The sequence below is a fragment of the Octodon degus genome, unplaced genomic scaffold, assembly GCF_000260255.1.
Source record: "Octodon degus isolate 3935 unplaced genomic scaffold, OctDeg1.0 scaffold00122, whole genome shotgun sequence".
In the NCBI taxonomy this organism is placed as follows: domain Eukaryota; kingdom Metazoa; phylum Chordata; class Mammalia; order Rodentia; family Octodontidae; genus Octodon; species Octodon degus.
In genome coordinates this window covers 4,894,395-4,910,493 of record NW_004524698.1, presented here as the reverse complement: position 1 = coordinate 4,910,493, position 16,099 = coordinate 4,894,395, and the positions used below count along the sequence as shown (strand labels likewise).

At 34.6% G+C, this 16,099-nt stretch overlaps 1 protein-coding gene and 1 pseudogene across 3 annotated transcripts in view; one reads left to right on the top strand and one right to left on the bottom strand.

The window, feature by feature from the left end:
- Ccdc122 (coiled-coil domain containing 122) overlaps positions 1–16,099 on the bottom strand; it is a 66,745-nt gene that overhangs the window by 48,626 nt on the left and 2,020 nt on the right. Inside the window, exons 2-5 of one of the 3 annotated variants that reach the window (XM_023700221.1) lie at positions 15,603–15,686; positions 11,596–11,722; positions 7,944–8,032; positions 7,344–7,459 (exon numbers count right to left, since the gene is read on the bottom strand). In XM_023700221.1, the coding sequence (XP_023555989.1) occupies positions 7,344–7,459; positions 7,944–7,989 (162 nt within the window). In that variant the 5' untranslated portion in view covers positions 7,990–8,032; positions 11,596–11,722; positions 15,603–15,686. The remainder of the gene's footprint in view (positions 1–7,343; positions 7,460–7,943; positions 8,033–11,595; positions 11,723–15,602; positions 15,687–16,099) is intronic. The other 2 variants (XM_023700223.1, XM_004640328.2) reach the window with 2 other exon arrangements.
- On the top strand, positions 964–1,696 carry LOC111812360 (annotated as a pseudogene).

The window sequence follows — 16,099 nt, the reverse complement described above, 5'->3', positions numbered from 1 at the left end:
TTTTTTTTTTTTTGTTGTTGTACCAGGGATCGAATTCAGGACCTTGCACTTGCCGGGCAGGCGCTTATGCCACTGTCAACTCTATTGATCAACACAAGAAGAGATGACATTTCCACTAACTTGGACACTGTGTTATCTTTTTTCTTTTCTTTTTTTTTTTTTTTTTTTTTCATTTCTTAGGTATTTGGTATAAAATCTCACTATGCAGCTTGGACTCATAGTGATCCTCTTGTTCTCAGCCTCCTCAGCACAGGGAATACAGGTGTGTGCTACCACGCCATCCAGACTTACCAGCTCAGCACAGCCGAGGTGGGGCCGGCGCCACATGTGAGACCAAGGATCAAACTCCGGTCCCTGCACTTGCCAAAGCAAGAGCTTAGTCCACTGAACTATCTTGCTGGCTCCATGTTTTCTAATATAACAGACATATAAATTTACTACCTTTGGAATCTTCTCCTCTAGTCTGTCTACTCTTATATAGAATTTATCTTTTTCTTTTTCTATTTCTTCTACTTTATTTCTCTATTTGTCTTTTCTTTCTCTTTCCACTTTTTCTTGCTTTTTTATGTTTATAGCTTTATTGTGGTATTATAAATGTAAACAATATCCATATTTTGAAATTTGACGAGTTTTGACATATATATCCATGAAATAATCACTCTAATTAAAATGATAAACACATTCATTATTCACAAATGTTTTCTCCTGATTTTTTTATAATCAATCTTCCCCATCACTCTGTTCCTAGGCAACAACTGATCTGCTTTCCATCACTAAAGGTAAGTTTGATTCTTTAAGAATTTCATAGGTTTCTTTTTTTTTTTTTCTTTTTCTTTTTTTTGGCAGAACCAGGGATTGAACTCAGGCCCTTACACTTGCCAGGCAAGCACTTATTCTACTGAGCCATCTCACCAGTTCCAAGAATTTCATAGGTTTCTATACAGGTAAGCCAGAACAAAGAACATGGCTAAGGTTTAAGAAGAAAGTGGCAGCAGCAGAAAGAAACGTTTCAAAAGGAAAGCCACTATGGAAGAGCCTCAAGAGATTGCAGTCACTGGATGTGGGGCAATGGAAGGTGAGATCCAACATAGAAAGCAACTATCTTCTCATCAGGATTCAGGATTTCAGAGACTGGGGAACAAGTAGCAGTGATGAATAATGTTCACATGATGGAAACTGCAGTGAAGGAAGGAAAAGTTGGTTGCTAAGAAAAACTTCAAAAAGAAAGAAGCTCTTATTGATAAGGTTCTACCAACACTTTTACCCAAGACCTTTGACAACCAACAAATCTCTGATGAAACCACAGTAGACCCTAATGATGAAGAAGTTGCTTATGGTGAAGCTACAGATGAACTTTCTCTTTACTTCGACAGAGAAACTTCTGCCAAGATTCTTATCACATCAGATAGACCTCATGTAAGAGCAGGAAGACTGTCAACAGCTCTCAATAGTTACAGTCAGTTCACATATTTACTACAGAAGAAAACTGGCTCTGAAAAAAAATTATTCCACAATGCATCTCAAAGAGATTTCACAAATATAATCATGATTAATAAGGATTGTAAAACACCAAAAAGACTTATTTTGAATGACTTGTCAAATGGTCCAACTGCTCATTTTGAGCTGTGCTCATCTTTGAAAAGAAATTAAGAGACGGGTCAAGGACTCCATAGAATATGTAAGGCAGAACAGTTAGAGCTCTTGAAGACACAGTTACAGCCAGATTTCATAAGCAAAACTCTGATCACACAGGAAATATTAAAAACAATCAACAACTGTCATCTCATTAAGAAGCTTTTGAATAGCAAAAGAAACTATCAACATAGTGAAAAGACAACACACCCAGAAGAAAAAAATGTATCAAGTTGCTCCTCAAATGAACAACTAGAACACATAACGAACTCAAAAAATTAGACCCCCAAATTTAAATACCCAATTAAAATTGGGTATCTTCTCAGATGAAGTACAAATGTCAAATGAATACATGAAAAAATGTTCAACATTACTAGTCATCAGAGAGTTGCAAATTAAAGCAATGATGAGATTCCGTATCACTATAAAGAAGGGCTATTAGCAAGATGGCAACCAATAACAAATGCTGGTGGGGCTGTGGGAAAGAAGAAACCCTTCTGCACTGTTGGTGGGAGTGCACCTACTGTGTAAATGAGTGTAGAGATTCCTCAAAAAACTAGAACAAGAGGTCCCATTTGATCCAGTGATTCGCATTCTTGGTATCTTCACAAAAGAATTAAAAGCATCATAACACAGTAATACATACACACTTAAGTTTATAGCAACACTGTTTGTAATAGCTAAATCTTGGAAGCAACCCAAATGCCCATCAACCATGAATAGATAAAGAAGATACGGTCTTTCTATATAACATAGTACTACTCAGCCATACAAGATGAACTTGAAACATTTCAAGGTAAGATACATCCTGAGAACATACTTTAAAGTGAAATAAATTGGCCATACATGTAAATATCACATTGTCTCTTTAATGTGAGAAACTGAAAGTGTAAACAGGGACCAAAATGTTTAACAGATATGGTAAAATAGAAATAAATTGTCCAAAAGGGAAGGAGCATGGGGGAGAAGGGAAGAAAAAGAAAAAATGAGAAAGAGTATAAAATAGAAACAACAGAGCTTTATAAATAAGAAGTAAGGTTGAAGGGAGGGGAGGGGAACGGAATGGGAAAAAAGTGGAATAAAGATAATATTGTGTGCAGGTACAAATTCCTTATGATGAATTTGATCATTATGCATATCTAACTTATACCAATAAATTTAATTAAAAATGTAATCCAAATTTCACAACATGACATTCATTATCTATCCCACTAGATTGGCTAGAGCCTTCTAAGAGGTCAGAGATATTCCAAGTCTGTAGATAACATTTTACATATATCTCTATACTTTTCAAAAGAAGCTTCAGAGTTTCATTACATAGAAAAAAATTTAGAATTCCTTCCAAAAACAGGGAGAAAAAAATCATAGTTATTTTGAGATTCATGTGGTTGTATAATATAATCTTTTTTATTGCTAAATAGTGTTACACTGTATGGATATACTATATTTTGTTTACCATTTATCTTTGCTTGGGGAAATACCTAGAAGTTAAATGGCTGGGTTATATGGTAAGGACAGATTTAACTTTTTAAGAAAGTATAAAATGGTTTCCCAAGACTTTGTCATTTTATATTCAAACAGGTCCTGTTCATTCCAGGCTTCTATAGCTACAGCAGCACTTGGTAGGGCCTGTCTTTGTAAATTTAGCCATTCTAATGTGTTGGGTGTATATATAGCACAAGTAGATTGTCAGTTATATTATCAAGTATTTTCTCCCAGGCTGTGACAACTGAAATGCCCACAGGGGCCCAGCAAGTATACTGTTTATTTTCATAAGTGTATTTTGAAAAGCAACTTCAAAATTTTAAAAATGAAATCCATTTAAAAATAATTTGTGTTCAATTAATCACTGACAAAATCAACATCATTAAGTTTGTATCCTGTTCTATGTCTCAAATTTCGATTTGATTTAGAGTTAATTTTTATATGGTGTGTAACAAATTTTTTTATTGTTCTTTGTATTTTGTCTTTCTCCTCCCCCTAGTCTTCTTCTAGCTTCTTCATGAAGGTTTCCAACTGTCTAGCTGCCATCTGTGGAAAGATTATCTTTTTCCAATGAAATTCCTTAGTATTTCTTCAAAAACCAGTTGATGAATGTGGCTATTTCTGGACGCTTAATTTTGTGGCATGGATCTACCTTTAGGCCACAGGATATCTATTACTTGATAGCATTTTGATAACTGTACTCTATAATAAATATTAAGATCAGGGCTGGTGAGATAGGTCAGTGGCCTAAAGCACCTGCTTAGGCAAGCTTGGGCAAGCACAGGGACCATTGTTGGATCCCTAGAACCACATGCTATGCCAACCCCACCCCCAGCGCAGGCTGAGTTGGCAAAAAAAAAAAAAAAAAAAAAAAAAAAAATCAGATAGTGTGGTATCACAGAAAAATAGCTGGTCTTTATCCCCATATCCAGGTAGAGAATTCCTAAAACCCTTGCAATTTCCTAAATGATGAATGATAGGAACATCTTTAGTTCTAATCTGGTGACTCTTGATTTGTCCCTAGAGAGCTTCAGCATAGGGGCTGGTTATAAGAAAAACTATAAACTTTGAAAAGTTAGAACTTCCAGCTCTATCTCTACTCCCTTGGATGGAAGAGGGGTTAGAAGTTAATAATCAGTCATGTGCACTTAAGAAGAATTTCCTAAAATCTCTTATCCTGAAAAACTTCCAGGTTAGTAAACATGTTGAGGTACTAGAATAGTGAAGTGTCCAGCAGAGTCATGTATGCCCCTTACATACTTGAGTTGTAGTTTTTACAATATGAACAGTACTTTTCTGTGTTTTTTGAGTGACTCTATCAAATTATTAAGTCTTTGATGAGGGGTCATGGAAATCCCTGGTTTATAGTTAGCTGTTCAGAAGTATGAGTAATCTGGCACCTGTAATTGATATTGGAACTGGGGCATTCTTGTGGGACTGAGTTCTTTAACTTCTTTGGTTTGATGTTAATTCCAGATAGCTAGTGCCAGAACTGAATTGAAATATTAGACACCATTTGATGTTCAGAAAATCAGAAAATTAGTTGTTAGTATTAGAAAACAAGTAGCATAAGTCTTCCAAGATTGCTTTTCTTCAAAACTGTTTCGTTATTGTAGATTCTGTATATTTCAATACAACTTCTAGAATCAGCTTTAATTAGTCCAAAAAAGGCCCATAGAGTTTTTGATTAGGGTTACTTTTCATCTATAAAAATTGGGAGAAACAAAATATTAACAATGCTAAGTTTTCTAACTTGTGAAAATGATATTATGTTTCCATTTAATTAAATCTAATATTATGTCTTTTAAATTAGGATTTTATAGACCTCTAAAATTTATCACTAAGTAGTACATAGTTGTAGTACTGCAAATTATATTGCTTTAAAAATTTTAATTTCTGATTACCTCTTGCCAATATACAGAAATACAATAAATTTTGTGTATCAATCTTGTATTCTGTAACTTTTAACACACTCATTAGTCATAACTTTTTTTGTAAATTCTTTAAAGTGTTTTCTAATCATTCTGTGTGTGAATAAAAGTTTATGTCTTCCTTTCTTATTTGGATGCATTTTCTTTTTCTTGCCTGCGTATATGGGCTTGAAGTGCCAGCACCATCTTATTGAGCAAACATCTCTGCTTTTGTTCCTGATCTTAAGAAACATTTAGTAGTTCAACATTAGGTGTATGGTTAACTAAAGGATTTATGTATTTTTTTAAGATTAAGTAAACAATCCTCTTCTAGTCCTAATTTGCAGGGTTTTTTTCATAAATCCATATTGGACTATAAAAAGTGATTTTACGTATCTAGAATTCCCTATACACAAATTTCATAAAATTTTTATTTCACATACTTAAAACTTATCAAAAGCCACATTACTTTTAGAAGGATTTTTTTTTGGGGGGGCTGGCTCAGGCTGGCTTAAGGATGGGTCCACATTACTTTCAGAATACTGTTCAAGTTTCTTATCATGGTGGATACCTTCTACCACTTCTGAAAAATACATTGTATGTTATACCACCAGAAAGAGTTACCTACAGTTCTAGGAATTTGACAATGAAATTGCAGGCCTCTGTGAAGTTTCTCATTCTATTTATTTGGTATATCAAGCTCCATATCACCTAATCATTGTGTCCCAAATACCCACTTACTCAGGTGAACTCCTTTAAAATTTGACTTTGAAATAATCCTTTTTTTGGGATCATTCCTTCTTCACAATGTGTGTTAGGTTCATGGTAGTATGTGGACAGTATTACCCTGCATGTAATTATTTCTTTGTATCTCCCCAGCAGGTGACGAACAATCCATGGGGAAGTACAATGTTTTCCAAAAAGTTTAACAGAATGGAGACTCTCAAAATAAGGGAAATAATGTCTGTGAAACCCTTTGAGTTTTTTCAGAAAATTAGAGAAACATAAGGCATCATTGTTATCATATTCTATTGTATAAAAGAATTCTTAATAGAAGTAGATAACATAATGCAGATATTTATAAGGAACCCTTATTAAAACTTACTAAAATATTATTACCTTATTTATAAAACTGGAGGTACCAGTTACCAGTTACTTTATTACCACATTTATAAAATTATTATGTGTCTGTTGATACATTTAATACCTAAATTCAATGTCAAAAACAGGCCCTATACTGTCCACCAGGGCAGTATAACAATACCATGCATATATTTACAAGTTCACACATCTAATAATCATAAAAATCTTTCAGACAGGTTCTATTCTCCCTGTTTTACAACTGGAGGAAATGGAGGTATAGAAAAACTCAAATGCAGAGCTAAAAATAGCAAATCTGGCCTTTCAAACAAGGTAGTTCAACCCTGGAACTTCTTTTCATTTCTGCAATCTATTTAACAGAAACTTTTACAAAACACATTGTTTTCATTTTAATTTCTTTTAGTCACTTTCACAGAATACAGTTGTGTCTAATTATGCTGTATGCAAAGACTAAGAATGGCTCCTGTCTCAGTTACTCTTCTCTCATTGCTGAGACAAATACCCGACACCCAAAATGAAGGAAGGAAAGGTTTATTTAGCTCACAGTTACTGGAGGTTTCAGTCCATACTCAGCTGGGTCCAAGGCACATAGCAGAGAATAACTTTTCATAGTGATTGCTAAGATCAAGAGATAAAAGGCAGTGGCAGCAGCTCAGGCAGTTAGCTAGGGTCTCAACCCTCATAATGTAATGCAAATTACCTGTCCCAGGGCAGGTGCAGCATCCACACCCACAATAATCAACCACAAACTCCAGAAGCCACCCCATGACTGCATGAGGCTTTGGGAGGACAACTAGAAAATACTGCCTGGGGCAGTATTATGAAAGTAATGAAGTCGAAAAAAAAGCAACTTGTATATTTATGGATAACTAGTAACTCATAAGTCGTAACTTTCATGGTTTATACCACAACCTTCCTTGAGTCAACATTTTAGAAAAAAACTATCAAATAGAAATAAATTTAAAATGATTCCATGTGAAATGTTGTGCTTCATATACTGCAGTTGAGAATGACATTGTTAAATCTTTATATTCAAACTGTGAAATGTTCCTTAAGCCTAGAATACTCATATAGTCTTTACCTGGGGAAAAGAGAAAAATTTCAGAGTATTAATTTAAAATTAATCTTTTCAATATTAACTATCCTTAATAACTTCCCTGTCATTAACAAAGTTTTTAAGTAATAACATTTAAAAATATTATACGAATAAGTTACCTGTAAATGAAGCAGGGTTTTTTTGTTTTTTTCTATTTCTGATATTTGTGATTGTTGTTGCTTCGCAACTTGCTCTACAAAATCAGTTAATGAAGATGTTTCTTGCTTATACACAGCTGGACAAAAGAAATTATAATATTAAATGCAGATAATTTAAGGTTATGCTTGTTTACAGAAAATCATGATAAACTCTATGTTTTTCTTTCCATAAACAAACTAAATTTAGAATTGAGAATCTTTCCATTCTGACTCTAACTAAAACTAAAGTCATAGACAAGAATGACAGGCAATTCAGAGCTGCCTACTGCAATGTTATACCTATTTCTTTATAGAGGAGTATATTTTTATTGCCCTATTTTTTTTCCAGACCACTTATACCTACTCTGTAATTACAGCACAACCATAACAACTTAATAGCAATTATAGCTGACACATTTTCATTATAGTTCTATATTTTCATGTTGTACCTTTTGCAAGCACTTGATAATTTTTCCCTCGGGTAAAATATAATTACTTTCTTCTAATTTGCTATTAATTTTAACAAAATTATCCTTCCATACTTCTATTTTTAGTATTACTTTAATTATTCCTTAAAATTACCTTCATGAAGAACTGAAGCATTCTTCCTTTCTTTGTTGCCTGACATTTTTTAATAATCTTTTTCCCTTTTTACTTCACCTTCTTTATTCCTACAAGATAATCTATATTTGTAATTTTTTTTCACTTTTCTGTTTTTTTCCCACTGTACATTCGTGATCATCACATATACCACAGGGATGGTTATGACATTTAATCACTAGTACAAATAATTAAAACACAATGATTGGGAGACTTTGGAAGTACTGTATTTGCATGTTGGTTCTCCAAATTTCGGCTGTTATGAACAGTATCTTTTTTGATCTTTGGAGTCCTTATTTACAAAATCTCATGGGGAGATAAATGTTTAGCACAGTGCCTGCCATATACAAAGTAATTATTTTTGGATTAGTAGCAGGTTCCTCTAGTACTATGATGAAATAGGATTTAGAACAATAATAAGAATCCATGAGAAAGTTTCAAGAATACTTAGAGCCATTTCTCCCATTAGTACAGGATATAGAGAATACACCATTCCTGTTCAGTGATATTTTTGCTGTGATAAGCCCTAGGCAGGTTTGCAAATCTCATTTCAATCTATTCTTTAGGAGTAATTAATAAGTTCAGGGATAGATATTTTTCTCCACCTGAAGAAAATGCTATTCTGACACAAGAGTGCTGGTTTTCCAGAGTTAAGCTCCTTAACAAATTTAAGAAAAGGGTATCAGAATTTACCTACACAGAGGAAATGTTACACATGTTCATGAAAAAGGAATGAAAAATTTATTAATAAATTCATCAGTGAATGAAAAATCGATAAGTATAGTTGAAAGTAGAAGTGGTTATCTCCTATTTAACGTTTGTACATAAGGATTTTTCTATGGAATGAGTAGTCTTTTAATAAACTGTTTGTTGATTTTTAGACTGTGAATCTTTCCGAATTGTGATTATAAACTTTGTAGGCCACATAAAAAGTGTTATTATTTTAACAATAAGGCATATATATATATGTAAGGCAGTCCCCACAGCGAAGTCTACAAAATCATTGAATATCTTTCCTAAAGATCAGCTAAGCACAAAATACTCATGAACAAATTATGTTTTCCAAAAAGAAAATTTAAAGGCTTGGAACATGATATATAAAAAGAACAATTTTAGACACGAAAATTTAAAACTGAAATATGACAAACAAAATGATAAATGTTAAATTTCTTGAGTAAAGAAATTCCAATCTATCTAGAAATATCTTACTAAGATAAAGAAATCTTGAGCTTAACAAGGGTCTTAAAAGTCCTCAGAATTCATAATCCTTTCTTGTCTTATATTACTTCATGTGACACTTCCAATTTACCTTTTTCCTGAAGTTTATCTGTATGCTCAGCTTACTCATTGTGTTCATGCTATCATTCTATGTCCTTTCTGTCCAACAGACAGAACTTCTCTCAGCTATTTTTTTTGCTAATGATTCTAAATCTAATTTTCTCTCTAGTACTTTTGAGTTTCATATTCACATGAAATTCTAGCTATCTTGAAAATGCATGCCTTTTTCAGTTAGTTGGATACAGTGGACCTTTAGTTAAACCTTTGTATATACCTAAGACTATGTTTCACAATAAAGAGCTTATTAAAACAGATTATTTTCAGACTCTCATTTTCCTTTTGTAGGCCTCCTTGCAAATCTTCTCAAGAAGATCCAAGAACTAAAAACCAAAAAAAAAAAACAACACAAATATAATGTAGATCATCACAGACATTCCAATCAAAAATCTAATAACAAAATCACTCAACTGATTACATGGTAAGTGCTTTTATTATGGTTACTTTGCACTGGACACTATTCTAAGTACTTTAAATACAAAAAACCAAAAAATATTATAGTATTTGTTCTATGCCCAGTAACCAAACATTAACTCATTTGACTGCGAAAGACGTTATAATTTTCATTTCACATAAAAGTGAAAAGCATATCAAAGAATTTACACAGGTAATTATTTAGATGTTATTTGAATGCAGGTATTTTGGTTCCAAGTTCATGCTTTTAATTCTAGACTTCTCAAGTGTAATTATTAAAGGAAGGATGCTGCTTTTTAATATATCACTCCAGAATCAAACTATTCAGTATTATTTTATTGTTAAAAATGTCACTTTAATAAATTTCCACATTTGGGGTTTTTTTCCTTATGATGCTGTGGATTGCACTCAGGGCCTTGTGCACTGATCTACATCTCCAGCATTTATCTTCCCCCTCTTTAGCCCCACTACTACTTCCCACTTTTCTTCTTTGGGGAACTATTTCAGTGAAGTACAGCAATGAATCTAATGCAAATCCTATGGACTTTCACCATAATTTGCATGATAGAAAAAGGAACCTAGTAAGTTCTTCCTGCTCCCAGTAAGTTCCTGAGAGATTTTACCTTCGTGATGAGTCACATTTTTTTCTCCAAATTAATGTAACTTCTACAATTTGTTTAAGACACTGTTGAAACTACTATCCTCTATCATATCTCTGTAATGTTTTCAGAAGCCTAAGACTTCCAAGCCACTCCTTTTCACAAAGCCCTACCCTTTTTCAGCTTGGTAAGGCCACTAATATGATACTATATAACTGACTCTTCAAGCTTTTTATACGCTTCTCTGTGGCTTTTGAAATTCAAGATCCATCTTCAGCAAAGTCCTATCTTCAACTTTTTTGGTGAAATGTCCCTTAATTTTTTGCTTTTCTTCCTCAGGTTAGTAATTATTAATTACTAAGTCTGGAGGTAAAATATTTTTCCTTCTACCAGTTACCACTGCTAAACTATGACCTTTTTCTTCTTAGAAAAACTTTGCAGTTTCTTTGAAGTTCATGCCACCAGACTAAGCTTTCCCTACCTCTGTTATCAACTGACTTGTAGACTTCCTCTTCTTACTCCTAGATTACATTGTCTAATGTACTATTTCTAACTACTTTTCCCCCCCTTTGGAATTTCAATATCCACAGATGGTACAGGTTATAATTTTGATATATAACGTTCCCCCAAATTTTCATGTCTTGAAGGTTTATCCTCAATACACTAATATTCAGAGGTTAGGGACTTAGGATTATGAGGGTTCAAATCTCATCAATGGATTAAACCATTCTAATTGAGGAAGTAGGTCCATGGGGTATGCCTTGTCCCTAGACCTTCCCTCTTAGAATGTCTCTGTCTCTCCATCTTGGCTACCATGAGGTGAAGAGCTCTGCTCTGCCATAGGCTCCTACCTCAATATTCTGCCTTAGCACAGGTCCATAGCAACAGAGGCAGTGGACCATGGGCTGAAACTTCTCAGAGTCAAAACAGATCTTTCTTCTTAAAGGACTGATTTTCTCAGTATTTTGCTTTAACAATGAAAAACTACCACAGTTTATCTGATATCTGGCCCCTCCAAGGCAAATTTTAACTTTTAATTTTTTAACTCATTTCATCTAGTATTTTGCTTATTATAGCTGTTTAACCACATCAAGTTATCTAATCCATTGATTCTTCTCTGTTTACATGATCCCTCAAGTACCTCATATATTCTTACCACCTTCCTGCATTCGTCTCACTTCTCTGGTAAAAATGTAACCCAGTACTTCATTTATAGGCATGTAGCTGAATATGCTTTTAAAGACACAACTGTGCTGTGATCTCAATGTAAATTCAAAATAACTTACGGCAGGTGGGCCCTTGATTGGAGGCCCTTAGGATTCATCAAGTTTCATAGATTATTTCATTCTTCATCATCAAGCCTCCCCCTCAGCTCTCTTCTCCTCCTCTTTCAGATGACAACCTTTTATTTAACTAAGAGTAGAAAATACCACAGAGATCATTAAACTACCCCATTTATTAGTTTTTCTACAGCTGTACCTACTTTTCTTGAAATGAATAAAGTCTCACTCTTATCTGTACTCATTTCTCACCTATTCATGGACATTACTTCTTTGAATATCTAATCAGGATAAGCCCCCTCTCTATAGGGTGAAATCTATTTTATGGCTTGTACCTAGATGTCCCCCAAAACCTCATATACTTGTAGGTGGGGCTTTGGGAGGTGGCTGGATCATAGTATGTGATTGTGGGATTAATGGTATATGAGAACTACATTGGTTTAGCATAGATCTGGGTGTAGATAATGGAAGCCTGACTCTGAGAATGAGTGGCACCAATCAATAGATTTGTAATTTATGGTCTACAAGAGAAAGAAGAAGGAAGACAGGCCTGCTGTTGTGGCTTGCTGCCTTCTGCTTGCCGCACCTTGAACTGTTTTTCCTCTGCAATGCTCCTCTGTCATGCCACCTTGTTTTAGAACCAGATGAGTAAGGCCTAAAACCTTTAAAAACTGTGAGCTAAACTTTTCTTCCATTAACTTTGGGTGTCTGGTGTTTTGTCTCAATAATGAGAAAGTAGCTAAGATAATGTATTATCTTGAATGACTCATCACAAATCAATTACCAACACCATTACCAGTCTTGTTTTGATACCACCAGTTCAGCTAGTGACCCATTTCATTGATCTCCTTTATAAATGAGATATTTGTTCTCTACCAAACATTCACCAGTCTACCTTTAAAGTTCTTCTCCATGTCTCTATATTCAAAGGACAAGTTCAGTCTTTATCTCAATTGACTTAATACCATCAGTTGTCACATGATAAATACCTTCTCTAAAATACCACATCTGATCTATTTTGCTGGGGTTTTTTAAATCTTACTTTTGTTAGAATGCTCTAGTGCTTGGTCCTCACTTCCTTCTCATTCTACACCTTATGTCATCCACTTCTATAGCTTTAAATTTCACTTATAGAGAAGGGGGAAAAACAGAGACAAGGAGAAGGAAGAGAGAAGATAGGAAGGGGTTGTAAAAAGAATTAAGATGTTGGGCTTGGGAGATAGCTCAGCAGTCTAAGTGCCTGCCTGGCAAGTGCAAGTACCTGGGTTTGATCCCTGGTACTGCATACCATGCCATCCCCGGCACTCAGGTGCTCCATGCCAGCCACTGAAACCTGTACTCCCAGTGCTGGGGAGGCTGAGACAGGAGGATCATTATGAGTCTGACCTGTGTAATGAGACCCTAAACCAATTAAATAAATAAATAAATGATAAAGAAAGAATTAAGATGTTACGTACATGTACCAACTCCCTATGACAAATGTAACCATAAGGCTTTGTAAATATATACTAATAAAAATATAATTTTGAAAGAAAAGAAATGCACTTATAGGCTGACAACTGAATTTATCTCTCAAGTCTGAAATCCCTCTTGGACTATACACAGATCAAATTTCATCCACGATATCTACATTTGGATTTCTTTCTTTTTTTTTTTTTTTTTTTAATTTTTCAGGGAAGGGCCTACAAGGTGTTCAAGGTCTCACAACTAGATTCTACTTGTAGTGATCCACCTGTTTACAGCCTCCAAAGAGCTGGGATTACAGGCACATGCCACCACACCGAGTCTCAATTGCTGTCTCAGCGTGCCCTGGGGTCAGGGCTGGCATGGCAGGCCCAGGATGGAACCCCCAACTCCTGTGCCTGCTTGCAGGCTCTTTAATCTGCTGAGCTATTTGGCCAGCACTACATTTGAATTTCTAACAAGCATTTCAATTTAATATGTTCCAAACTGAAATCTTGGTTTCTCTATCCACTTTATTACCACCACTGAACTTGCTCCTTTAGTCTCCCCAGCTCCATAAATTGTAAGTTCCTCTGTTTTTCATGCCACAAACCCCAGGTTCAGTAGTAAGAAAGTCTCTAGAAAAGTACAGAACCCAGGGAAATAAAACCAGACTTGCTCAAGATTATCACAAAGGAGAACTCACTGCGATGTTTCACAGGCCCTCTAGGAAATCCTCAAAGATACTTCACAAATATTCTGTGCAAGGTGGCTGTCCCAGTTATCCTACCCAACAGAAAAACTAGAATCCTGACTCTTCTCCTTTTTTACTCTAAACAAGCATTATTTTTAAATCAAAAAGACTGAATAATGTCCCCAAAGATATGCTCGTATCTTAACTCCAGAACAAGTAAAAGCAACTACATTTGGAAAGGGGTCATTTCAGATACAATTAAGTAAAAGATCTTGAGACCCTGGACTTAGGTTGGGCCCTAAATCAATAATAGTTGAGACTATGCAAACAATGGCCATAAAAATATGTATTAATTGGACCGGCGAGTTAGCTCAGTGGACTAAGTGCCTGCTTTGGCAAGCGTAGGGACCAGAGTTCAATTCCCAGTCCCAAATGTTGAGCTGGTCTCACTCACAGGGTGCACTGAGCTGGAAACCGAGTCCAAGTGTGGTGGCACCCACCTGTATGCTCAGCACTGGGGAGGCTGAAAACAGGAGGATCACTATGAGTCTGAGCTGCGTAGTTAGACAGCAGCATCCAACCTGGGAAAGCAAACCATTTTCTATACTAAGCAGTCCAGGAAGCCTGTTTGTTATCTATAAATTAGACTTGTAGGAAATTAGACCACTATTTTAAGTAATAATATAAAAAGTCATATTATACAAATTAACTCCAAATAGACATTTCTTGACATTTTCATTAATTCTTTCCAGTACTTGCAAGTTGGGACCAACCAAGGAAAGCCAAATATGCAGCCTCTAACCAATCACATAGAATGGCTCACTTCTATTTAGCCTACTTTGCAGCTTACAATGTCAGCATCTCCAATCAGGTTGTACCCTCATGTCTCCCTATCCTTTATCAAAATGCAGGTAATAGTTTTCAATCTTTGACTTATGTAGTCTTCTCTCATTCTCAGTTAGCCTTCAGTAATTTTCACACAGGTATCCTTATAAATGTAGACAGAGATTTGAGACATATAGTAAAGACAATGTGAGGATGGAAAGATGAAATAGCATCATGCATCCCCTGTCAAAGGCAGACATGGAAGCACCAGAAGATGGTAGGTTCAAGAAAAACTTCAAAGTGCACAAAGTCCTGCTAACACCACAATTTCACAATCTGGTCTCTGTAACTGTAAGGTTAAGCTTTATTTTCCCTAGCCACATTCAACCTGCAGTATGCCTTATGTTTTGCATTTTTCTTTTAGTGAAGAGGAAATGTCTTAGGCCACATACAAAATATATAATAATCAATGTAAGTAACAAAGCTCCCTCTTTTTTATTTTTATCATAACATTAAAAAAGGGGGGAAGCATAGTTTGGTTTTCAACGTGTTTATTATTGAAACTGTCCTACTAATCGGTTTTGAAGGTGTCTCACTGCTATTTGTTTCTCAATAAAATTAATTTAAAAATGACAAAAAAATTAGATTGGTTTAGTCACAGCTAAACATCCAGTGTGTGGTTCTTATGGCAGTCCCAGGAAAGTAACATAAGCTTGTATCAAGGAAATCTGCATGGTACGTGGCCTTTTCAGTAATAATCCATAAACATCTTTATAAATAATTTATAAAGAACTATTCAGTCTTTAAAAAAAAATTCCACTTGTTCTAAGATTTACATGATTGCATAAGAATGTCAGGGGATTTTCCCAGTGGTTCTTTACAGCCAAGTGCTATCACTGTCCTCAAAATAAGTACTCTAAATTTCTATGTGGAAGATATGCAGTATAATCAAGTAATTAAAATAGATACACTTGATCTCTAACCAAGGAACCCTCTCCATTTCCTTTGTAAATCACAAATGACTAATTCTCATATCATGTTTAATATTTACGGTTAGGAAATTATTCTTTAGTGAGTCTTCCTAATGCTGTTCTACCAGTTGAACTGTACAATCTTCCATGAGTTGTTTCTAAACCTGTTTATGCCAGTTGTACTTGATATTGTGCTTATATCTTAATTATATGTAAGCCAACAAAAAGATATGAAAGTAAAATTTGTTCTCTTTAAATCTGTTTAATAAAAAATAAAATATGTTTAATATTTTGGAAAGAGCCATTGAAGATGTGTGAGGTAACTATAAAAGACTGAAAAGAACAAATCTGCACTCAGCTTCACAAATGCCTTTAAGTTATTTTTCTCATAAAGAAAATCTTATGAAATCTTAGTTATTAGTTCAACCTTATGATTTGTGCAAGAGAAAAAAATGCAGAATTTCATTCAGAAGACCATATATTAAGAAAAGGTCCTAGACTTTCTCACAGATTTGCAAGTGAACATATGGTTATGTTAAAATAAAAAGCTGAAATTGTATTACATTTTTTTCATGAT